Source organism: Rosa chinensis, chromosome 5, assembly GCF_002994745.2.
Source record: "Rosa chinensis cultivar Old Blush chromosome 5, RchiOBHm-V2, whole genome shotgun sequence".
In the NCBI taxonomy this organism is placed as follows: domain Eukaryota; kingdom Viridiplantae; phylum Streptophyta; class Magnoliopsida; order Rosales; family Rosaceae; genus Rosa; species Rosa chinensis.
Window position 1 is genome coordinate 26,956,287 of NC_037092.1, and position 25,686 is coordinate 26,981,972.

A 25,686-nucleotide genomic window follows, 5' to 3' on the forward strand; every position below is an offset into this window, starting at 1 on the left:
AACTTAATTTCCAACCCGCCTCATCGCTTGGACTAACTCCAAGGGCGTTTTATCAATTTCATTGATGCTATAAAGAACTTTTTTTTCCTACAAGGAAAATATTTATCGAATTAAAAATTTCTTCATCAAGTAGAAAAGAATTAAACAAATAAAGAGTTTTTGTTAGTGTTTCTATAAATCAATGGCAGAGGTAATAATAAAGACTGCATATAGCCAGCATGGAGAAAATTGGGAGTGTAAAATTTCATCTGGTGATACTGATGATGGTGGTTATAATTGTCTCTACACTTACACTCTCCTTATTAGTGGCTGTGGAAGCGCGCTGATCAAGGTGTTTTTCATTTCTCTTCAAATTCCCGACACACTATATATATCTTCATTTTACTTCCAATTCTATTGAAGATGTATTAAGATTGGAAATTTTATACTTAAAAAGTTCAAGATGGTCTTCACATGCTAAATTGCTGGCTTGTTATCATGGAGTTCAGTTGGCTAGAGCAAAAGGTTTTATTCCTCTTGTGATTGAATCAAATTGTTTGGAGTTGATTATAAGTCTTGTGATTTGTCACCATTGTTTTTTTGGTTGAGGATCTAAAAACTTGACTACGTTGTTGCATAGTCTACAAACATTGTCGAGCACGAAGAACTTGGGCTACTTTCCTTATTTGAAGACTATTTGAACCTTGAAGTTCCCAAATATTTGTTGTTTCATTTGTTTATTAATATCATACATCAGTCTACTTTTTTAGTCACAGACCGAGTATATAAGCTATAACAGAAGGTTACAAGGCAACCATGCACAATACTAAAATTTCGGACAATTCACTTTAATGTGGAGTAGCTTCGACTGCTGTTACTGCAATATTACAATATGTGTGTGTGTGTACCACCATGGCCAGTCGAAGCTGGTGGTAGCCGATATCGGAGATTCCCGACTATTATTTGCTGCAAGAATGGTGTGGCTAAACAACTATCTCTTGACCATAAAACCAACAATACACTTTCGATTATTGAAGGCATTTGGTTAGGGCCCTTCATTTGCAAAAAACATGACTTGTGAACCTAATGTCGTAGTAGAAAACATAGATGATGAACCACAGTTTCTTGTGTTGGCAAATCATTCATTATGGAATGTGTTGTCCAATAAACAAGTTGTGAGCTATATTATACAAATAAAGTAGGGGTCATCATTTGGCCCGCGGGCCTAAAAGCCCATGGGCGCCCGCCCGGCCCAGTGGGTAAAAGCCCGGCCCGGCCCGCAGAAAAGCTCATCTCGGCCCTGCCCATTGGGCACGAGGCAGGGCTAGGGCGGAGGGTTCAAAGCCCAGGCCCGGCCCGCGGCCCGGCCCATTATATGCCCATTAAAGCCCGCCCGGCCCGGCCTTATAAGCCCGCCCAAAAGCCCATTCAATTTTTGTATTAATATATTTTTATGTAGTTATATTGAACTAATTATTGCATTAGACCATATGTTTTTTTAATTTTGTATTTTATTTTGTTCAATAATTAACATATCATCATTTTTTCATAGGTTTTTGTATTTTTTTAACAAAATAATATGACATATAAATATAATGGGCTCGGCCCTGCCCACCCAAAAAAGCCCGGCCCGGCCCGGCCCGAAAAATAAAAAAAATATGTCTTGGCCCGGCCCGGCCCGGCCCGAGAACATTAATTTTGGGCAGGGCCGGCCCTGCCCTGCCCATTGACGACCCCTAAAATAAAGTATGCCAAGAAAGCAGTAGAGGACCTTACGCAACACTTACTGAATATGCGACACTATTATTTGCTTGATGATATTTCATATGTTTGTTAGATTTTGATAACTGAAAATGAGTGTAACATTTAGTTCATGATAAATGAGAGATTCCATAAATACATATAAAGTTGATAATTGAACCTTCAAAGTCTATATGAGTGTTTACGAGTGTGTTTGGATGAGGAAAAAAATGATGAAATTTAATTGAAAGTGAAGATTTCACAATTTCTAGAATCTAATTCCCTCGTTTGGCATTCTTAGATTGGAAACTGAAATTTCTCTGTGAAAAAAAAATAATAATAAATAAAGGAACTCATTGCCCGAATTCCTCACTACAATTTCCACCAAAATAGGTGTCATTTACAAATTCTTTTGCAGTATTAGAGCTGTCGGGAAGCCATAGAGACGGCGGACTCGCCATTTTTTATTTCCAAAACAAAACTTTTTTTCTATTTAGTTTTTTGATTTGTTCCAAATTTTCTTAATTTATTACACATTCTAAATCCCAAGTGAATACAACCAAACAATTGAAATTAATGAAATTTTTTATTGATAGAGTTTTAGATTCTATCATTTATAAATTCCTACGAATTTCACAATTTTTTCATCTAAACGCACTAGAATAGACACTTTTAAGCACTATAAGAAACAACTATTATTGAGCCTTTTTTTTTTCTTCTTAAATATGATTGATTTCATTAGTAATTAAGTCATGAAAACAGACCAGAGTCTAACAGAACTTACATAAAGAATCTCGGGACAAACCGGATAACCTATCTAAGCCACAACTAAACTCATTAAAATATAAAGGGACGCTCGCTGAACCGCAAGGCTTCTAAGCAAGAATAGTCTTGCTTTCTGAAAAAAATATATTCATCTAGTCTAATCTATCAATCATGCAATTGTGGTACAAATATCAACTAGAAACGTCTTAGAAAAACTTATAGAAATTACCCATACTTCAAAAGGCTTGAGTCCAGAATGTTTAATAGCCTAGAGAATTTAAGAAAGCACTAGTCCCTCCCCCTTAGGGTTGGAACCAGCACCATCGATCCTCAGCCTCCTCAGTAGGCAACAACCTCGGCAACAGGTTGCTCATTGGGCTCTTCTTGAAGGTCTACAGTATATAGCCCCTCTCTCCAAAATTGAGCCCCTCACAAACAGGTCCAATCTACGCCAGCCCACAGAGAGCCCCAAGCCCAACGACTCTATTTAGCCCGGTCAAGTCAGCAGTCAACCCTAGTTCAAAACTAGGGTTTCTCGCTGAGTTTTCCTGAAACTCTTCCCTGCAGCCGCACACCGAATCCAGCCCAACCATCTCTAGCGCAAAGGCAACCCGTCTCGGCCATCCTACCACCGCCACAAAATGCTGCAAACCTGCTGCACCACAACCCGAGTTAAGTGCGGCCCGACTCGACGCCATCAAAGCCAGCATCTCTAGCTGCCCAAACTTGGCCAACCGATGCCTCCACCACAACACAGAGCCAGATTTTCTTGAAACCTGTAGGCATCGGGCCAACGTTGCAGCTCCGATACGATCTGCCAAACCGTGTCCAAAAAACCATCCTTAGCAGAGAATCGCCTCAACCGGAACCTTCGAGAACCTTGGTCAAGATCCCGACACAGTTACAGAAGAAACCACGGTCTCTCCAAGCCCACACGGCCATCGTCTCGCCTCTGCCTGGCTGGAGAGCACAGGACTCACCACCGTCATCATGAAATCGAAATTTCACCTTACCGGGTCGCTCCTCAAGTGTCAGAGGCCCTCGCTCCATTGTAAGTTAAGCCTTAAGTATTAAATTCAAACATTTATATTAAATACATAATTTTAAGACGTAATAATTTCAGCTTTTCCTTTTAATTCTTAACACACCCATCACCATATATCATTTTGTTTTTTCAACAAAAATATGTTCTCATAGAAAGAAATGATGTGCGGGCCAAAGGCACATGACAATTTTGACTACAGTTGTGACAAATCATGTTCATCTCACAACAGTCATCATTCTAACACGTGAAGTGAAACTTAGCCAAAGTTGAATCAAACAAAGTTTTATACGACACAAAATAATAATGTTCAACAAAATTAAAATACAGTAAAATGAATGAAATATATACACCCAAAATGTGAAAAAAGAAAAAAAGGGAAAAGAAAAACAAGCCTGAAGCACGAACTGGTTCGATTTATTTGTCTGTGAATTAAAAAAATTACACCTTTCTTTTATATTTTGGTTTCCTGTATTTCTCTGGGTAAGCTCTGAGAGAAAAGGACCAAACCAAACACAAAAGAAAAACCATGATCTGAAACCATGAGGAACAACAACAAGAGCAATCAAAGCTCTGGCGCAGAAGAGCATCACTCCCAAACCCCTGAATCAAGATTCAACCAGACCCTCAGAAATGTTCAAGGGTACCCAATTTTCATCTCACTTCTCATTCTTACTCATTTTGGGTTTGCTCTTCTTCAGATTTGAAGACCCATTTCGATAAAAAGCTTCTGTCTTTTGTATAATTAGAATGTCCAGTACCCTAAAGCATAGATTTTTGATTTCCAAAATTCCAAGAGGTTGAGACAATTGTTGATTTGGAATGTATTAGATAACAATCAGTGGAAAAAATTCATTTGATTTGCGAAATGTTTGTACTTGATTGGAGAAATTGAGTGCTCTGCTCTTTTCTGGTTTGGTGGGAAAATGTGGCAAAACAGAAGCAATCAGGCAATGTAAATCTAGAGTTTGATTTTATCGGTGCAATGTAAAATTGATGTCATATAGTAGAACTTTGGTGATGGTAGATTCGATTTGATGATAGTAGATTTGAGTTTTACTGGATAGTAGCTATCAAATTAGTTTTTTGCTGAACAAAATCAAATGTATTGTTTGTAATATTAGTTTAATGTTTATTTATTTATATTGATTGTATTTTTGCTGATGTCTAGGTTGCTCAAAGGTCGCAGTATGCCAGGTAAAGTGTTACTGACTAGGAGATCAGAGCTGGTAGATCATTCAAACTCACAAGAACCGGCTCTAAATTATGAGAGGAGCTTCTCATACAATGATGCTGAAACAAGTGATAGCATATCTAAGGCATTGGAGGTTTAATATTGGATATGTTTTTTGTCTACTAAATATTGAAAAACATAGGAATTTGATCAGAGTGCAAAAATTGATTCTTTACTTCTAAACTAGGAAGCATTTGACAGCCCAAGTGAGCCGAACACCAATGAAAATGTAAATAAGTTGAAATCATCAGCCTCGAATGTTGAGAATACTTCCAAAGGAGCTCAGAAATCTGTTATTGGTGCTAGAGCAACTGATTCTGCTCGAGTTATGAAGTTCACAAAGGTCCTTTCTGGGACAACAGTCATATTAGGTATGACGACATTTTCTTTACACTTGTCTCTCATTTCTTTCTCCCTCATATATATTGATGAAGTTATATTGATATAAAGGTAAAATGTTTTTGATGGGTATCTTCTGGGTGGTATTTGGATTACTGGTTATTGTGTGTCCTTTATTTATTAATTACTATGATATATTGAAGTATACTTCTTTTAGAAGTTTTAAGCACAGATGAATTACATTTCAGCTGCTGCTTCCATAAAAGTCTTGTCTCAAACTTTAAAAACAATGGAAAAGATGATGATCATTATTTTCATCCTCCCTCTTTGCATGTAGACTAACATTCCCCCTCCTTTAAATTGTCTAACAAGTATTACTCTGCCATAATCCATAATCCAAATAAATATCCTTACACAGTACTTTAGCCTTCCAAATCAGGTGATATAGGTTCAAAAATGGGAGGGAGTTGAGAGACAACTCATCAATCTACCTACTTATAATAAGACCTACACAAAGGGCCAAAACCTGAAGTTTCCAGTACTATAGTTTTCCAACTTTTAATAGTCCACTCTCAATCAAAGAGAGTAAAGAAGAAGGAGCCCCTTGGTTCTAGTCATTCACATATGGATAGATATTAAAGTTCCAGCTTTTTGGAAAAGAAAAAAAAAGGAGACTTAAGAGTTATTGACAATTGATATCTTATTGATACTTTATGAGAGCTAGATAATCCATAAACGCATGCCAAATCCCCTTAAACCACCAGTCTTCCCAAACCTAATATGCTCCCCATCTCCTACAGTCCTACTGCTAGACAAACGTAAGCAGAGATATAAGTGATACCCTGAGATCTCGGGTTTTGTCTGTTGCATTTTAGACCATTTTCTGTATTGTCCTAACACTGTGATCTGTGGGCTCATAAACTTAATTCTCAATTCCTACGCTTGTTAATTATTCTGGTATAATGAAGCATTTGATTTTGGTTTCCCAGGTTACTCTTTTGATAAATCTATTTCCTCAGCAAATTGCCTTTTAGTGCTAATGGAACTGTGGTGTTCTTGTTTGATTATTTGGTGTAGAGAAGTTGCGTGAGTTGGCTTGGAGTGGCATACCACCATATATGCGACCTGATGTGTGGAGGCTTCTTTTGGTAAGCTCGATGCTTTGACACTCCTAGAAGCAATATGAAAAGATCTGGATTTATGGAACTTCGATCAGATATTTAAGCTACATATTTAGCTTTTTTTAGACGACAAAAATATAGAACTATTGACTATTTAGCTGGTAGAAGAAGGACAAATAGCAAGCGGGTCAGCAATACACATGAACAGTAATATACCCTTTTTATGGCTCCATTTGGTGTACTAGGCTTGTGAAAGGCCTGAAGGCTAGTAAAGCTCCCTAATCTGGAATCTGATAAAAGAAATTGGTTCTGTACTGACCAGGTGATAGGGAGCATTAATGATATAGAACGTGCAAGGTTGTCCTTGTGGCCCCATTATATTTGCTGGCTTTTGTGATTTCTTAATGCAATATCAGTTTATATGTTACAACATCCATGTGCAATGGGGACATATGTGTTTGGTTCCATTCAGTTGTATCCAATGTTCAGCCATGCTTTGAACCTGAGGTCTTATGAATATGTGACTTCTTTCCTTCACTTTTCTGTTAATTTTTTTTATTTCTTATAAAAAATGTTTGGGTAATTGGCATTGAAATTCCTAAATTTGTATTGAAATTAGCATCTGGTCTTAAGAAGAGGCTAATTTTATTTGACCTTTTGTTAACCTGGGTTGCCTTTATCTGTTCGATGTTGTTGCTTGTTTGAAATTAAAATATGAACTTACAACAGGGATATGCACCATCTAATTCAGATAGAAGGGAGGGAGTTCTAAGAAGGAAGCGTCTTGAGTATCTTGACTGTGTTTCTCAGTATTATGACATTCCGGATACTGAGCGTTCAGATGATGAGATAAACATGCTTCGTCAGGTGCTTATTTAATGTATAATTATTAATCTTGCGATGCAAATATGCTCTTTCCTGGTTTTGACAATTACAGTTTATATCCTTGTTAGATTGCTGTTGATTGCCCAAGAACCGTGCCAGATGTGTCTTTTTTTCAGCAAGAACAAGTCCAGAAATCCTTGGAGCGCATCCTTTACACATGGTTACCTACTTCTTCTCACTTGCTTTCTTGTTTTCATTCAAAGTATTTGAGTTTTACAAATTCAAGGTTGCATAAATTTTGCATGCTACTGGTTGTGCTATGCTTTCATCCATTTGGTGTGCTGATAACTAAGAATAAAGTGTAAATTCTGCTACTGTTTAATGGGTTATGGTTTATGTAGGAATTCCAGACCAATTCTCATATTTGTAGGGTTCATCCAAACAGCTTTGGTACAATAGAATATAAGACACATTTTCTTTCTGCATCATTGCCCCTTCCAGTGCCTTGCATCAGCCTGAAAACCAGTGCATTTTCATGTCAATAATGCTTTAACAGCTCTCATTTTCAGATGTTTTTTAATTACGTGTCAAATGTCAAGGACAATCTCTTTATGTACCCTATAGGGTACCAAAGTAGTTCTAGCCTCAAACTGTCTCTGCCTGTGCTAGTACTGCTAAGTTGATAGTGACTTGTTTGGGTTTACATGTACCACAAACTCTATTCCCTATATATTGGGAGGTTTAATGTTGTTGACATTGTACATTAAGAGGATTGCTAGGGGGTATGATTCTCATACTGTAATTCTGACTTATGCCAACATATTTAATGATGCCAAAAATTGGACCAACTATAGGGATTTTATGGAGAAGGAAGATTACTATCACAGAGCTAGTTAATTACATGGCTCCCACTTTATTGGGCTACGTCCACTGAATGGTCTAATAGTGTTACTATAATTGTAGATGCTTTGTGTTACAATGGGTGTGGCCGGTTGTGGGTGTGAACCATGCATGCATAAATCGTGAGTAGTAACAGACCTCTTGTACTCTAATGACTAGCCTCAGTTAAGTGAAGATCTTTTTTGGCCCTCATTTTCCCCTAATTGAGAGCCTTAGCCAGCCTATAAATCCTGGTACCTTGATAATTAGTCTCTTCTAGTTCTCTATATAATTTAGGATTACTATAGGACAACAATGTGTACCACGTGCGTTATTCCTGTGTCCAAGTTCATTATGCAATGCTAATTATATATAAATAAACTGTTATGTGCGTAAAAGATAATGCCAATATATACTATGCTTTCATGATTAATGTTTTGAGCATCTATTGGATTCCAATAATGATTTATATATGGAATATGATTTCCAGATGCCATCATATAGATTTTTTTTTTCTTTTGTATATTTATTTAACTCTTATGATTATGGGTTATGTCTGTAAACCTACTTTTCCTAATGTCTTTCAGGGCCATTCGACATCCTGCAAGTGGATATGTTCAGGGAATAAATGATCTAGTTACTCCCTTTCTTGTGGTTTTCTTGTCAGAACACTTGGACGGTAGTGTGGATAGTTGGTCAATCTCCGTTCTGTCTACCGATCAAATATGTATAGTAGAAGCTGATTGCTATTGGTGCCTATCAAAGCTACTTGATGGTATGCAAGACCATTACACATTTGCTCAGCCAGGGATCCAGAGGCTTGTGTTTAAGTTAAAGGAATTGGTCAGGCGGATTGATGGTAAACCCCTTTATTTTCCTTTTTGTTTGTTCTGCTTCTTTCACCCTTTCTCTTGCATGAATATTTTAAGATGCTGGTGTTGTTAAAGGACAGACCAACTCTTGCTTATATACAGACTTTCATGTATAATATCTTCAAGAAATGGCAATTCCTCAAACTCTGGGATGCAAGAAACATGTCAAAATTCTTTTATCAGCTTTCATGTGTTTACTCATTATCTTTTCCCTTGTTGCACTAGAACCTGTATCTAGACATGTGGAGGAGCAAGGGCTGGAATTTCTTCAGTTTGCTTTCCGGTGGTTCAACTGTCTTTTAATACGTGAGGTTTGTTTCTAGAGATTTATTCTCTGTAGTTTTCTCTATCTTAAATAATTCATTTGCTGTGTACAAAGTGATAATAAATTTGGCTAGTTTGTGTGATTGAAATTTGGCCAGGACCTTGTGCTTTCATCATTTATTGCAGTGCTAATGGCATTTTTTTTTTCTTGCCCTGTTTAGATTCCCTTCCATCTTATTTCCCGTCTGTGGGATACATATCTTGCTGAAGGAGATGCATTGCCAGATTTCCTTGTGTATATTTTTGCCAGTTTTCTTTTAACGGTAAGATCAAACGTTACTCGGGATAATTTCCTTGTGTACATGTTTATATATATATATTAGTTGCAACATAAAGAAATCTGTCTATTTATCAGACTTTTATTGAAATGTGTCTATTGTTAGGCTTTAATAAGAAAGAGTGTCTATGGATTTATTTTTCCATCAACAATGTGTTTTCTGTGCCTATTTGATAAATGGTGGTGGGAGGGTGGCATGTTTGGCAGCAAAGCTTTATTCATGGAAAAAAATTAATGTAAGGCTCTCACCATAGATGATAAAAACAATCTCAGTTTTAAGTCCCTATATAGAAGGTTTTGAAGAATTCTTTTATATGCAGTCACAACATGCAGTTTGTTCAACACTGTAGACCACTTTTATTTTAACACATACAGCAGACATCCATTCTTTCTTCTTAAGTGAACCCGCCCATTTTACCTCTCGTTTCTTTTGGTTGCTTGTATTTATAACCCCAGACTTGCTCAGTTAGTCCCACTTGTTTGTTTCTCTATATATTTTGACCTGCTGATGCAATCTATCCCCTTTTTAGGATAGATGGGAACCCAAAGGGCTCAAAGTGCAATATATCCCTTTGAAGAAAAAAAAATGTAGTATTTTCCTCTGCAGCACCATTAATTCTTTGATTGCCATAGCCAACTACCTGTGCTGGTTTTTTTTTTCCATGCCATTCAGCATATTATAGGGCATTCTGAACGTCAAAATGTTAATGGCTAAAAATGTCATCGGAGGAACTGAAGAAAATTGATGGACCTGATGAGTAAATTTGTGGCTTGGCTTCTAATGAAAAGATCTTATTTTTCTAATGGTAAAATTGCCATCTAAGCAAGGGTACTAAACTGTATTATTTGGCCATATATCCCTTTTTCTGTTACTGTCATAAATCCATGGTCTGCTTAATTTGCATTAGATTTTGATTTGGCAATGGGGGAATGGATGTCAATAACTCACTTTTAATGCACTGTGATTTGATTCAGTGGTCAGAGGAGCTCAAGAAGCTTGATTTCCAAGAATTGGTCATGTTTCTTCAACACCTACCAACTAATAACTGGACCGACCAGGAACTCGAGATGGTGCTTTCAAGAGCTTTCATGTGGCACAGTATGTTCAACAGCTCTCCCAGACATTTAGCCACCGGCTGAAAAGGAACTCATATACTCTTATCTATCATCAGTTTTCAAGATTTTTTGTCCCTTCCAGTTTCTGTTCTTTTTCCTTCCCAACAATCGTTTTCTGTTCCCATGATATTGTGAATCAGGTGTGTAATATTTGTATTTTCGAGCGTTTCTTGTAGAATTCTTTGACAAATGGTGAAACAGAAATATGAATGATATATTCTTATTTCCTTGAATGGAGCTGTGGGAATTTGTAATTTGTAATCTAATATTTCGCACAATTGTTTATATATGTTTCCCCGAGTCCTTGGTTATAGTAAATCGAAATATCGTAGCTACCTTTTGGAGCCATCAATATGTACAGGTTCTTGAGTTCTGACATGGAAGTTTATGCACTATCTACTTTATTTATTAAAAAAATTGATCATGTGAAATTTGGAAGTAAAGGAACAAATTTAAACAATAAGTTTTAAAGAAATTTGAGATGAGTAGTTTGTAGTTTAGTAGTGGTATGCAGAGACGACAGAGTGCTGCTACAGCTTCTTAACCCAACTCCTAACTCTATTACTGTGCAACTTATTTTAAGGTCATCTGCTTTGTGTGGCTTCCTAACACTAGCTGGTTTTAAGGTTTTGTACATTTTGCAAACTTAATTTACCTTTTATTTATATTCTCACAAAACTTGAGTTGCTTAAAACAGATAATTTAAACCATTTACTTGATAATGTAGATTTGACATGCTCTTTTGTTGTACTCACAAAAAGTAATGATTTAAGGTTCGAATCCTAACTTATCCTAAACCATTTCTTAATGTCGTAACAATATGAAATATATAGATCATACTTTTACCACAACAAGAAACGAGAAACATGCAAAGGAAACTGTAACCCTCTTGCAATCAAACTCAATCCTTCCTCATCAACTTTGAGCTTCTTCAACAACTCATACAGTACACGTACACCCCATTAAGTTTCCAATACAACGGTTTTTTTGAAATTAAAAATTAAACAAAATACGACCGTTAGGTCGCTATGATCATGCCACTTGTAAGTTTTCTACAGCATGCAATCAAGCCACCTAAATTTTAAACGTACGTCCCTTATCATGTTCACACACGCTTTTCGCAACGGTAAAAGTCCTTGTGCCAAGTCTTTATAACCCAAGCCACCCCCAGCTTCAGTTTCCATTGCTCTAATTTTCTTTCTCTGGGAGTCTGTTTCAAATTCTATCACTTTCACTGCAGATATACATCATTTAGTGTTATATAAAGTATTATTGACAGTCTTTGATCATATTAGTCCTGTGATCTAGCTTGGTTCGGTTTCTGATTTTCTCTCATGGAGTTGGGGAGATTTCTATGCCTGTTCTTGGTTTGCTTGACGTGTTTTGTCTCTGCAACAGAGGGATACAAGTTTTACGTCGGTGGGAGAGACGGGTGGGTTTTGAAACCATCTGAGAGTTACAACCACTGGGCTGAGAGGAATAGGTTCCTAGTCAATGACACTCTCTGTAAGATACGCTTAACTCTCTCTCTCTCTCTCTCTCTCTCTCAATTCTTCTTTGCGACTTATGAGTCCGATCATGTATTTATGTCTAAAATGATCACTTTTTCTTATTATCATACTGTGGTTCTTCGGCTAAATTTAGTTCGTTGAATAGTCAGCTCATGTTGTGTTGATATTGTGCTTATGTCCCGTAACGCATAACTCTATAGTCTGCGACCTCCGGATTAATTTGGTTTGTTCAATTTTGTAATTATTGTTTTGATGGACGAAAATATATGTGACAGATTTCAAGTACAACAAAGGATCGGACTCGGTTCTGGTGGTGAACAAGGACAGTTTCTACAACTGCAACACAAGCAACCCTATTCATAAACTGGATGACGGCAATTCCGAGTTCAAGTTTGATAGGTCTGGACCATTCTATTTCATCAGTGGACAAGATGGTAACTGCGCAAAGGGTCAGAAACTAATTATCATAGTTCTCGCCGTCAGGCACCGTCAAACTCCTCCGGCTCAGCCTCCCACGGCGGCGCCACCACAAGGCTCAGCGCCAGCACCTGTACCATCAAAAGGCTCAGCCCCAGCTGCTGCACCATCAGGTCCAGCATCAACACCCTCATATGCGCCAAGTACTACCCCAATAACAACTCCAGTTCCAGCTCCATCAAAAGGCTCAGCCCCAGCTGCCGCACCATCAGGTCCATCATCATCACCCTCATATGCGCCAAGTACTACCCCAATAACAACTCCAGTTCCAGGTCCATCAAAAGGCTCAGCCCCAGCTGCCGCACCATCAGGTCCATCATCATCACCCTCACTTGCGCCAAGTACTACCCCAATAACATCTCCAGTTCCAGCTCCGGCCGCCGCTACTACTCCAACCTCGTCTCCTCCTAGCCCGGTGGGGCCCGAACCGACACCGTCTGGAGCTGCTCCTTCCGGGGAAGTGACGTCACCTCCACCGGGGTCGAACCAGGCATCGACAGCACCGAATCAAAACGGAGCGTATGGTGTAACGGCATCGAGCGTGTTGGTGTCTTCGGTTGTTGTTTTGGTCAGTTTGGCTCTTATGAGCAGCTTTTATTAGGTCCAATAAATGGAATAAATTTAGTTCTTAAATTTTAGTGGCATTTTTTTTCATTCCATTAGAATTGTTTTTTGTTTGCTGGGATCATATCTGTGTGTTGAGAGGTGTGAGAGAGGATTATTTTGGGTCCATTATTATTTGTTTATTGTTGTACAAGTTATCAATGGACATGGGATTTGGTTTTATCACTTTTATATATATTTTTCCAGAATTGTCTTTTCATTCTCCTATTGATACTTATTAAATTTGACAAGGACTAGAAAGAAAAGCGTAGTCCTTTACACAACTTTTGACGAGGCATAGTTCCACATCATATAGAATACACAAGATAACATAATTAAGACGATTGCAATTATATTTGTAACAAACAAATTAATACAGGCCGGGTAGACTTCTTCCTCACAGTGTCTCTTAAAAACTGTCTTTTAAGTGAGCCGCAGCCTCACAATGAGAGAGGGTGAAAAGAATTTTTAGGATTTTCATTACATATACTTCCAAGATAAATTGCATCTTAATTGGTAAAACAATTCACGTTATTTATTTTATTTCGTGTATTTATTGCTCGTGTTAATCATGTATTGATCTTGACCAAATGAACAGTTAGTTTTTATGTAATGATTTTTTTTTTTGGCATGGTCCCAAAATTGAATCACCCTCCCTTATGAGACCAAAAAAATTAATTATGAACGTACTGTGACCATTTATCCAATTTTAACTTAAATATTGCCCACTTACTCCACTAAGAGTTTTTTAATCCGTTTTACCCAATTTAAACATGAATGACAATGTTACCCTCATTTTAATTAATAAACCCCACAGACTCTCTCTCTCTCTCTCTCTCTCTCATCCAAATCTAAAACCACCATAACCACACACAGCAGCTCCGCCTTAGGTATGGAAGATTCTTATCCTATGGCTGCACCGGGCCCGATTTCGATTGACCCAATCCGACCACCGAGCCCGATTCACTCAGAGTCTCCAACTCCAACTCCGGCCATCGAGCCCGATTGACCCAATCCGACGAGCTATTCGAGATCGAGATAAACCTCTCCGTTCTCTAGACCCAATCCCTGGCTAAAACTAGCGCACCTCGCCGGCCTCCGTCTCGGCGGCTCAGTCTCTGCTCCTTCTAGAGTTCCTCGAGCAATCCCCAAGCTTCCAAATCCAGTCGCTCTCGCTGGGACTGCTCAACCTCTTCGCCAATTGGATGACGTCACAGAGGTGGACGGAGATGAAGCAGTTGTTTGAGCTGTGGATAAGGTCGCTGGACAACAGCGGCAAACCCAATAAGTACGATGTGAGCTCTTATAATCTCATGAGTGGAGCCTCTCCGACTGAGATGTTGGATCTGGTGACTAGTATGGAGAACCACGACGTCGAGCCCAACACAGGCTGTCTTTTTTTTTTTTTTTTTTTTTGGGCAGAACACAGGCCATAGGTTGTCTAATATGTGAAAATATGCAGAAAAGATATTTTCATTCCAGTTATGTACTCGAATAGCACTTGTTTGGTAGATTTTGTAGATTGGTGACTGCCTATACTAATGTCTAATTGTTTTAATCGTGTTGTTGCAAGTTTATTGGGGGGCAATAATATGATCAATTGTGTCCTGTAGTGTATTCATTTTGGTTTTGGGAGTTTATACAATTCACTGGACGGAAATAATATGAATTTGGGAGGCAATAATATGATTATTGGGAGGCAATAATATGAGTATTTCGGGGCAATAATATGATTACTGGGGGGCAATAATATGGTTACTAGGTATTATTAGGGGGCAATAAATTCAGACGCTGGAATCTGGACACCAGTCCGATAGCCGGATTCCGGATTCCAGTGATCGGTCGTCGGATTCCGGATTCCGGTTACTGGAGTCGGCACCCAGCCACTGGTCACCGGAGGCCGGCAAAGTGGAGGATGACTTCTCCCTCTAAGTGAAAAAGAAGGAGAGGGCAAAAAAGTCTCAAAAAAGAATAAAAAAGAATTAATTGGGTATTAAGGAAATAATCCTTTAGAGTATTTTGGGTAAATGGGGTTAAAAAACAGTTAGTGGAGCAAGTGGGCAATTTTTAAGTTGAAATTGAGTAAATGATAATTTTCTCTAGATTTTTTATCTCTCCTGAAAGTTAAACATATTTGGGTTAAATGAAATTTGATCGGTGGCCGAGGTCGACTTTTCATGAACATTATTCTAGTTCCATCGTTTGATCCTAAATTTAATTAGTGGCCAGTGTTGGTGATTCTTAGTAGATATTGCTTTTAGCATGAGTTTCCAACTCAAATCTATTTTATAATTGATGATGGCCTTGTTTTTTGAAAGTGGCTTTGGGGAATAAGGGAATTATTGAAGAGAGGCTGCCTAATATTATGCATGGATGCCCCTCGATCAATCAGTGGCACCTGATCGAAAACCATCAGTCGTTGACTGAAAGATTTGCCCCTCTCCTAGTCTTGCACTCAGTCATTGCGGACTTTCCAATAAAGTGCGTGGCATATAGTTAGGCCATATCCTATGATGCTTTTTCACTTTCTGAAAGTATACACGTTGTCTACGCGGACTGCCGGAAAGACCAACTGCATCAGTCTCCGGATAATCCTTTAATAATCGGAGGATTTTTGGCCGATAATAGTAGAAAGGAACCTTACTATTCGTTTGAAATCTGACTTTATCCAATGTTATAGAGGGAGCTTTTTAATTTAAACGCGCGACCACACCATAATATATATTAGTTTGATTTAGGGCTGTCAATTCTGACACGACCCGATAACACGACTCGAAACCCGCATAAAATAAAGCAGGGTTGAACCCGCACGATTAGAAAGCGGGTCGGCCGTGGGTCAACCCGACATGACCCATTTAATAAATGGGTCTGCCACGGGTCAACCTGCCAACACGAAGTGAACCCGCATAACCCAATTATGTTGTACGTCTATTTGAAGTTTTGGACGTTGAGAGTATTTGATCATAAGATTAAACAATTTGAAATATTTTGCTTTATAATTATTAGATTTAATTATTTATGAATTATATATAATTATTTATATTCTTTGTCTTGTGGAGTTTTTAGCAAATTTAATCAATTTATGCATTTTTTTAGTTAAATGGGTCACATTATTAACCTCTAATGGGTCATTTCGTCTAACACTACACGACCTATTTATTAATGGGTTAAGCGGGTTGGAAATGGGTAACCCGTTTAATAAATAGGTTGGGTTTGAGTTTAAATTTTTGACACGATTATTAAATAGGTTGGGTTTGAGTTTGTCTCTTGCGACATGACAAATATCTTAACCCAACACGAACCCAACCCGACACGACCTATTGACAGCCCTAATTTGATCCGTTGGATACCTGGATAACCGATAGAAACATTATCCTAACAGTCTAACTAGGACTTCATTATAATGGAACAGGCTAGTGATCCTAACTAGTCTGGCTTTCGTTTTCGAAGAGTAGTCCGTTGACTAGCCTGGCCTTCGTTTTCGAACAGTAGTGCTAGGGTGTGATTCATTTGCTCTATGTCGGCAAGAACTACCCAAATTATGAATATACACGTGGTACATATATGCTTTAATTAAATGCTTTTCGAATTAGAAACCATAGACGGGTAGGCCAAGTCTATAGAGATCGATTCCAACCAATAACTCTTCCTCCATCTACGCGAGAGAGAGAGAGAGAGAGAGAGTAACTTGGACAAACGTTTCTAAAACCTAAGTAGTTTTGTTGTAACCTATATACAATTAAATGTAAACATATATGGCTCATCTGCATCTGTATTACCTTTTGATTGAGGAATGCAATTTGTCTAGAATCTCTATCCTGAATTTGCAACCCAAGTAATTGTGCCTATATTTTCTGTGCTGATATTATATTAAATATTATATTATATTTTTTGTAATTGTGTTCATCTGATCACTGAGTGATCACAAACTTTAATATAAATTATATACCGAGTGATGATCAAATTGATTTTCTTTTTCAACATGCAACATGACATTTTGGATAAAATGTCAAATCAATTTTATGAGCTGTGCGTAAATCCAAAATTATTCTGAACACCTTGATAATGTAAGGAAAGTTCCTGATATGTTTCCAGTTGCATATTCCTCAAGGAAACCCCTATTCAACAAGACAATGATATTCATCAAACAAACAATCTCGTGGGAAGTCTCTGACATTTTGAAGTTCGACCGAGAAAGCTTTCGAAAGGAAATACCAAAAGGCCAACACACCTAATACACATGGCATGTGTACACACACCTGCTATGCTCTGAGTCTCAACCCTTGTGATTGCTGAACCTCTAAGGCATTTCACTTGATTGACTATGTGATCCTTTCTGTTTCAAAAGAAAAGTTTGGGATCCAATAGTGTTGTGCCATGTTGATAAGGCATTAAGGCATTGGACTAGACTTCAATATTTGAATTTGAACTATTCGAAGATTTTCTTTCTTACAAATTCTGAGATGCACCGCCACTTAGACAAGATAGTTATTTGCTTCTCATTTACATCAATCAATGTCCCACTAGCCTCAAAATTGGAACAGATTAAGAAGAGCTGTATGGAGGGAAATGAACTAAACAATACACACAAGCAGGAAAAATGTAGTTCAACCAAATTATACGTAATAACAGCAAGAGCCGATCCACGTTTTTCAGTCACAAAAATAGCTGGAAGATCATTAAAAGAACCACCATCTCCGTTGTCGGCTCCTCTGCAAGAAAACGGGAAAGTTAGCAGTGCAGGATAAATACACATTCAGAATTTCCATAAGGCGAGTAATTAAGTATGAAATTTGTAAACTATTTTCATGCGTTAAAATGTGGGTCTTAGGTTGAGCATTCATGAACCAAGTATACAAAAGCTAACCATCAGTATTTGAAAAGATGCCAACCATTAAATTCTAGAATATTTTACCAAAGGAAATTTCTAGAATGGAGCGCCCAGTTGGACGTTCAGACATAGAGAATTCTAAAGGGAGCACTGGAATACAATGAAAGGAGGTTCTTCACATAACATGATTTGACGTACAAGACTTTCTTAAACATAGTTTACACTTTCAATGTTACATGTCAAGTCAAATTCAACCTATTAGTAAAGTCCACAGTCCAAGAGAGATTACTTAGGGAAGTGGAATGAGAAAAGAAATTTAAAAGAAGCAATCAATCCCTAAAATGATTAACATTAGGAGGCAGGGTCATAGTGAAGCAATAGCTTAAAGATGATGAGCCGAGCCATAACTAAATGAGCAAGAAGTTGAACGTCGTAAGAAATGATAAATAGGTATAATCTACACATTCTCTATTACTATAAGTAATAATAAACAATATATTATGATGTGTGTGTGTGTGTTTTCAAAGATACCTAGTAATAGGATTCTTTCTTAGTTTTTTTAACAGTAATAGAGTTCTCTATATAAGCATTTTTGCAATGTATATTCAGAATAAGTTAATGCTTGCCAAGAGTTAATATAAGAATGATAAGAAAAAGTGGTAAAACCTTCTGATTCTGTTCTTGTGGTGGTAGTATAATAGGCTGAGAGAGGGTCCCACTGTCGATCTTCTGCATGTATGGCCGTACCTTCTCCGCCAACATCTCATTCAACTGACCATCAAAATGAATATATAAGGTCATTTTACTGAAGAATAACAGCTAACAAATAAACAATCACAAGAGAAAAGACGGAGTTTCCATAGAAATTAAGGGCAGTATTTGTTAAAATGAGTTCAGGCATGTGCAATGTACATAGTTTGTGTGATTCTGATCCTCTAGATCCTCTAGATTTCTTGACCTGTAGTTTCATTCTCTCAATACTTCCAGGTCATTATCTATTACGAAATCTTTTTCTTATATATATCTCAAAAACTCTTCATGCCAGGAGTCCATTGGTCATTGCTTGGCACTTGCATTTCCCACCCAGATTATTCGTGCGAGTGTTGGGAGATACAAGATAATGTTACTACATTTGCATGACTAAAACAGTATGGTAGTGCGTGCCTCATTCCAATTTTTGCAGTGGATACTATTTTTTGCTTCAATTCCTATTTATCTCTTGAGCTCCTTAAGGAAGAGGAAAAAGGAAAAGCAAGTCCATTAACTTCCATTAGTACATAAGACTGAAAGTTACAAACCTTTTCTTGACGCCATTTAGTCTCCCATTGTGCATCCAAAATTTTGTCAGCGATTTCTCGCTGAGCATTAAGAAGAACGGTCATTTCATAAAACTTTCCAGGATCTTTGAGATCCTCCTTGCTCCAGGAAGATGCATCCAATGGAAGGTCCAGTTCCTGCTAGTGCTCTAAAAGTTAGGTTATGCATCTTCCTCTTCTTTATGCCTGACAGATAAAAGAATAAAATCTAATATGTAGTCATATGAGAGGTTACGTACTCCCCAATTTTGTGGCCTTGCTGGAGGATTTAGTTTCATGACTTCTGCTTCAAGTGCCTTCTTCGCTTTATAGAAAGGGATATTTTTTACAATAACAGGATCATCTCTTGCACGAGCAGGATCTATGGAGATCAAGGCCTATCAAGTAATTATATATCAAGGACCTTTCTCAAATGAAAAGTAAAGTATAAAAAATGACATAAAAAATTATAGGAAACTGCAGAAACTATGCATTTTTAAAATGTATGAATTCAATTATCAATGTATCTAGTTTTGACTAAATCAAAAAGTACACACCAGATGGCTATAAGATATTACCTCACCACCAAATTATGAAAGAGTTCTATAAAGGACATTGGAGCTGTAGCTTAGAGAGAAAGATCTTCTATAAAATTAAGAAGAAAAGGCAAGAGAAGCTGGTAAAATGGGGCCAAGGCCAATAAGAAAAATTATGCAAGGGTTTTTTTGCTGTTAGTAGAGAATGATATCAAGTTTTCTTCGTGAATTTCCACTAACTATATGTCAGCCATATTAACTTGATATCTATCCAACAAATTTTTCAATTGGACCACGGATCGCATTTTCAGTCACTATAGTAAATTCTGCCAAAAAAGGTAAGTACACCTTAAATCATGCAGAAAAATCAAGCTCATATTCAAAAGAATGTGCGACTAAAAGTTCCATTATACAGTAAATTTCTTACTTCCTGCAAGTGCTCCCAGCCAGGTTTTCGCTTGGCCACCACATCACGAAGTTGATCATACCGCATAGATTCCTAACCGAGACACAGAAACAAGGTAATGGAGTAAGGCAATATCACAATTTTGTTTTAATGAACTACTGAAACAATGACAAATGCCAGTGGAAAACGGGATATTATCAAGGCAAAGCTTACAAGAATTGGGTTTCCCTTTTTATTTTATTTTTAAGAAAAGAGGCATAATCTTCTCCAAACCAAGGGAAAGCTTACATTTTGTAAGTATCTTTAAATATCATTTATAAGGCAACTGAATTTTCCCATCACAATATGATAAGAAACAAGATAATAGTCATAATACTAGGTTGTATATCAAAAACTATTAGATATACAACATTTATGAATCAAAAACCTTGTATTGCCACCAAAGTTTTTGTTTGACATCATCATCATAGTCGTAACCACCCACAACCCGAGGCAAGGTAAATAGCCAAAATGCAGCAATGCTGGGATCTTTCATGCTGTCAACTATATGCTGAAACAGATCAATAACAGAATATCAGATAAGATCAGGATGTCAAAGTTGATTTTTCGTTGCAGCATACTAACATTAATTATATTCCTTTCTATGCATAAAAACAGAAATTATAAGAAGTTTCATTTACTTAGCATATACAAAGTATTTATACATATATACACACCAAAATTATATAGAGACTAGAAAAGAAGGCCAACAATAGTAACTGGAGGAATACAAAACATTGATCTTCAAACATATATGTCCTTGATATTTCTAAGACTGTTAACAGCTAACAACCATAACAACAAAAAAGTAATACCGTATTTGAAGACTATTATAACCACCCTTGATGACATGGATCTCTTAAACAATAGAAGACAGGATGACACAGGCAACGGCTAAATTCCTTCATGGATACTAAACTTTGCTATGCAACTAAATATTCTAGCTACTAATTATACACATCAAAACAGAAACACTTCTCACTAAAGATAATAGCAGATGATATGATACTAGCCTCATAAGGGTAGTCCATCTTCTTCATAACATTGTAGGCTTTCCAGGGAGGCTCCATTATCTGCAAGTATACAGAAAACAACAAACAAGGGTATAAGGATGGAAGCATTACTGAAGATTCATGGATGAAATAAGAGGACATGATATATAATTTACCCCAAATGCTTTGAACTGAACTTCCTTTTTCCATAAAACAAATTTTTGTTAATCTACATTTTAAAATACATATGGAATGACACATCCACAAAAGGGCACAGGCCCTCCTTCCTGCATACTACACATCATTTTTTACTGAAGGCTAGATATAATCAGCTGCCAAAGAAATTGCTGTAGAATAATAATATTGATTGATCAATGTAATGCAGTAGTACCCTTTTTGGAAACCCAAGAATAAGCAAAGATGTAATTTAATAGTCCAAGTCAGCAAAAGTAGAGTGTTTCCAAGATTTGATGTTAAATTTGACTAAGAGTACTTATTTGACTCTAGCGTTTTTAACAAAAATCTAAGAAGTCTTAATGTCTTTCAGTTCGCCAAGGGTCCATAGTTATTTAATGAGTCTGTCTGAGATGTATTTGAAGCCTATACATGCTTTGTAGATGGAATGAACAAAAACAGGATGTTGTTCAAGGCTCCTCCTACCTTGTTCTCTCCTCCATTTGTTATCTATTTACTTTAGTTCTCTGAAACTACAACAACCAAAACCTTCTCTGTCTTTTCTATTTCTTAAATTTTCTATCTTTCTATGCCCTCCATAACCATCCTCAAAGCCACCCTTGACTTACCCTACACCAGATTGAAAGAGGTTTGCTCGAAAATAACACATTGCCCTTGTATAACATATGAAATCAATCTCCAAATAGACAGCAGACAGTAAATTATAAGAGTAAATTATTCAATGTAGACAACTGTAGTAATTGGTAACCAATCAATCTTGTTCCTTGTTCTGGACTTGAAAACAATATAACTACAATGCACTTGAAACTCCTAAATCAACTCACATCATCTGCAGAGATTCTGACTTGTAATTTGTTTTTGCACTCAGGACAGCTCATTACACCCTGTAACACAATAAATATCTCATGTCATGTCTAAAGCCAGCAGTCAGAAGCTGAAAGACTGGAAGACAAGTACGATTTTACACAGAGACAAGCATATAGCATTGTGCCTAGATCACAACGAGCAATTCTAAAAAAGGAATTGTAAACTTTATGAAAGGTTGGGTTACCCACTTTTAAATCGCACGAGTGTAAAATAGTTAGAAGTGTTTATCTCTGTCACACATGCTGGCGTGTGCAAACACACATTAATAGTCAAAGCACAGAGTACCAAGCTACCATTCATTAACTGTGGCACATCACATCACCCTATTTTACGTAGGAGGCTATATTATGGAGTGCAGCCTCCTCAGTTTCTGAAATGATAGCCCCAATGGTTTGGATAAAAATACTGAATTCAATTCAAAACAGTGGAAAATTTGTGCAACTAATCAACTGTTCTTGGAGCAAACATTTTACCGTGCCATCACAGGTCAGGCAGTCTTTAGACGGCAATGGTGTATGAAGATTTATGGCAGATGGAAGATGAACCAACTCAGCACGACTGTCAGCAATAGCATCTGCAACACATTCAGCCGTTTCCCTCTCCCCACTGCATGAGTATTCATTGGAGAAATAAGATGCTAGGCAAATATCAGAGCTTTAGCAAAACACTAGATATTTTTGCTTATTTGTGGGGCTACACATTCTATTTAAACATTATACCAGAAATTAGAATTTTTCCCTCATATATTTTGGCTAGTTGAGACTTCAAAAAAATCATAAAATACCGTTGGAAGTTGAATCATATAGCCTTAACATACTGGAGGAAGAATTATCAGTTTTCGACTTTGATCTCCACAAGTTCTTGGAAAAGGGGGTACACGTGGTACGCCACATACACTAATACACTATAAACTAAACTCCTAAAGTGATTACTATGCCAAATGAGGCTACTTGCACAGCTGAGAATTCTAAGATATCACTTATTACAATACATTACCAAACAAATTCTCACACAGGCAGAGTTTATTAGCCATATTCCCTGTCTGCACAAGATTAAGAAATGCCCATAAAAATAAGTGCCAACCTTTTCAAGATTCAGCATACATTTGAAAGCCAAAAAGCTAAATATCTGGAAAATTTAAAGCTTTAAAATCTTTTAATTTTCTGATAAATGAGAGGATGTTATAGCTCATAGAGTTCCATGGTTTCAGACTTGGGAACTAAATTGAAGGATAAGCTTACCTTTTCAATGTGTAATTTTTCACTTGGTAGTGCACCCTCCCTGACCCTTTGCACAAGGTACACCGCAATGCCTGCCAACCGTTGCAGGTTTCACAGTTCCTACACTTCAAAACGGTACTTGAGCAATTATGGACCATCAACTAAACTATAAAAGCCCCCCAATTAAAAACACAGGACAATATTCACTGCTAAGACCATTTTAAGTCTGATTTGTCAAATTAGGAGAACTAGATTTTGAATATAAACATGGTTTTCCACATTCACACCGAAACTCTCTAGCTGTGTACAAATTACTTCTGAATTATAAATCGCACGATGGTGACTAGTACAATAACAGAAAAAAAAAAATAGAAAGGCAGCACTAACAAAAATATATATACATATACACATACTATAATAGTTTTTATTTATTTAAATTTTTTTTTTTTTACCATATAGTTATTTTTACAGCATTGATCATGTTAATATCGTCTGAATGTGCAGTTTGATCAACAGTCTGGCACTCTATCGTTACGATATATGTAATGAATATACATATGATATATATTTACATATAGTACAAGAATAGGCTATACAGTGTTAGATATCATAATCTCAAGCTGAGAATATAACCATAATGAAAGACAAAGATAACCATGAGAATTGAAAGACACTGAACAGTACCTCTGGCATATCACCTTCTTTCCCATCTCTAGCGCTATGTCATAAGTCCCTAGAGTAGCTACTACCTGAAATCAACCATTCCAACCATGACGAAAACCGAAACAGACTTCACCACTCAATATCAGACAACTTCCAAAGGCAGAAACAAATTGAAACCCACTTGACTGACTTACAAATACATTTCAACTAGCCCATAAACATATATAGACACCAATTCAACATCATTTCACACTAACCCAATATCCATTGACAAAAAACCTATTGACCCGAAATCCATTCTCTCATCCCAAACTCACAAACCCATCAACGCATTTCCACTCAGAAGTGAAAAACCACTGTAAATTCCCAAACTTTTCACACAAAGCAAAACCCCCCACATGATAAAAGCTCGGAGCTTTACAAGAACTCACAAATATTGAGGCGTAAGAGAGCTTGGAAATCAACTCGGGCACGCCAAAGCCACGCTGGGCGGAGCCGGCAACGTCAATGGCGATAGTGAAAGGAGAGAGCACAAGCTTTACGGGGAACTCGAAAATGTCGATGAGCTGCTGACCATAGCGAGCTGTGAAGAGCTTGTATTGGACATCAGCAAACTTCTTGACGCTCTTTACGAGGCGGTCTCTTGACATTGTTGGAAGAGAGCGAGCGAGAGAGAGAGTGGCTTTCTAATTTGCAGAGGTGAGTGAGAGGGTTGGATAATGTACTGAACTGGAAAGGAAGACCGGATAGTCATTCATGTACTTGTGCCCAAACACTCGGCTTCAACATACTGGGCCTAGTGGAGAATTTCTCATTCTTTTTGGGCATATGGCTACTAAAAACACCTCTTATCATTCCGGCCCACGTTTTTTGTGTTTTTTTTCTTTAGCGGAAACGTCGCTTGTATTAATAAAGAAAATATTGGGGTGCTTGAGCTATAAGAACTAAGGCCTAGTTTGGGATTACTGCGCTGTAAGAAGAAACGCTTTTAGAATAGCTGTGAGAGGAAGAGCTTTCGAAATTGCTGTGAAAAGAAGCAGTTGAGTGTTTGGTAAACTGTTTTTAAAAGTGCTGTGAGAACGAAAAGCAATTTCTAGGCGTTTGGTAAGTTGTAAGTAAAAGGAAAAATGTCTATTTACCCAAATTTGAGCAACACTAACCCTACTTACCCAAACATCTTGTGAGATTGCCCACTTATCCAATAATTTACATATTTTTTGCCCTAATACCCAATTAAGTTTTTTTTATTTTATTGTTTTCTATTTATTTTTAGGACAATTTTGCCCTCTCTCTCTTTGTCACTTAGAGAGAGTCATTGGAGACTTCGCGGGACTCCAGTGGCCAGATTCCGGTAACCCGCCACCAGACCTTGATCAGATTCCGACAACCGGTCACCGGAATCCCTTGGCAGGACCGGCGACAGGAATCTGGCGTCCGATTTTATTGCCCCCCAATAATCTTATTATTACCCCCCAATAATCTTTATATTGCCCCCTCAATAATCTTATTATTGCTTTCCAATAATCTTTCCAATATGG

The 25,686-nt window shown here is 37.4% G+C and overlaps 3 protein-coding genes across 4 annotated transcripts; 2 read left to right on the forward strand and 1 right to left on the reverse strand.

Moving 5' to 3' along the window:
* Positions 1-3,970: 3,970 nt before the first annotated feature.
* On the forward strand, positions 3,971-10,816 carry LOC112202361 (TBC1 domain family member 22B). The gene is made up of 10 exons (XM_024343347.2): positions 3,971-4,169; positions 4,698-4,854; positions 4,948-5,131; positions 6,177-6,247; positions 6,950-7,087; positions 7,174-7,265; positions 8,512-8,783; positions 9,022-9,107; positions 9,282-9,383; positions 10,373-10,816. The coding sequence occupies exons 1-10, from the start codon at positions 4,069-4,071 to the stop codon at positions 10,535-10,537; spliced, it is 1,368 nt and encodes a 455-aa protein (XP_024199115.1). The 5' UTR covers positions 3,971-4,068; the 3' UTR covers positions 10,538-10,816.
* Positions 10,817-11,699: 883 nt separating this feature from the next.
* On the forward strand, positions 11,700-13,291 carry LOC112202362 (early nodulin-like protein 2). The gene is made up of 2 exons (XM_024343349.2): positions 11,700-12,019; positions 12,300-13,291. Exons 1-2 carry the CDS (start codon positions 11,848-11,850, stop codon positions 13,100-13,102), a joined length of 975 nt encoding a protein of 324 aa, XP_024199117.1. The 5' UTR covers positions 11,700-11,847; the 3' UTR covers positions 13,103-13,291.
* A 4,219-nt stretch (positions 13,292-17,510) lies between these two features.
* Positions 17,511-24,889, reverse strand: LOC112201665. Of its 2 annotated transcripts, none has more exons than XM_024342575.2 (12): positions 24,580-24,889; positions 24,170-24,234; positions 23,507-23,605; positions 22,739-22,871; positions 22,223-22,282; positions 21,225-21,284; positions 20,600-20,722; positions 20,194-20,265; positions 19,491-19,628; positions 19,234-19,392; positions 18,602-18,706; positions 17,511-17,816 (listed from the first exon to the last, which is right to left on the reverse strand). In XM_024342575.2, exons 1-12 carry the CDS (start codon positions 24,796-24,798, stop codon positions 17,784-17,786), a joined length of 1,266 nt encoding a protein of 421 aa, XP_024198343.1. In that variant the 5' UTR covers positions 24,799-24,889; the 3' UTR covers positions 17,511-17,783. The 2 variants fall into 2 exon arrangements, with proteins under 2 accessions (XP_024198343.1, XP_024198344.1); XM_024342576.2 differs by having other exon boundaries at positions 19,234-19,389; positions 24,580-24,885.
* Between the last annotated feature and the right edge of the window lie 797 nt (positions 24,890-25,686).

Coding starts and splice junctions, on each gene's coding strand:
- LOC112202361 (XM_024343347.2), top strand. CDS start 4,069: ATGAGGAACAACAACAAGAGCAATCAAAGCTCTGGCGCAGAAGAGCAT. Junction 7,266..8,511: donor GAGCGCATCCTTTACACATG/GTTACCTACTTC, acceptor AATGTCTTTCAG/GGCCATTCGACATCCTGCAA. Junction 9,108..9,281: donor ACTGTCTTTTAATACGTGAG/GTTTGTTTCTAG, acceptor TGCCCTGTTTAG/ATTCCCTTCCATCTTATTTC.
- LOC112202362 (XM_024343349.2), top strand. CDS start 11,848: ATGGAGTTGGGGAGATTTCTATGCCTGTTCTTGGTTTGCTTGACGTGT. Junction 12,020..12,299: donor CCTAGTCAATGACACTCTCT/GTAAGATACGCT, acceptor TATATGTGACAG/ATTTCAAGTACAACAAAGGA.
- LOC112201665 (XM_024342575.2), bottom strand. CDS start 24,798: ATGTCAAGAGACCGCCTCGTAAAGAGCGTCAAGAAGTTTGCTGATGTC. Junction 19,629..20,193: donor GCTGGGAGCACTTGCAGGAA/GTAAGAAATTTA, acceptor ATTACTTGATAG/GCCTTGATCTCCATAGATCC. Junction 19,393..19,490: donor CAAGGCCACAAAATTGGGGA/GTACGTAACCTC, acceptor TTAGAGCACTAG/CAGGAACTGGACCTTCCATT.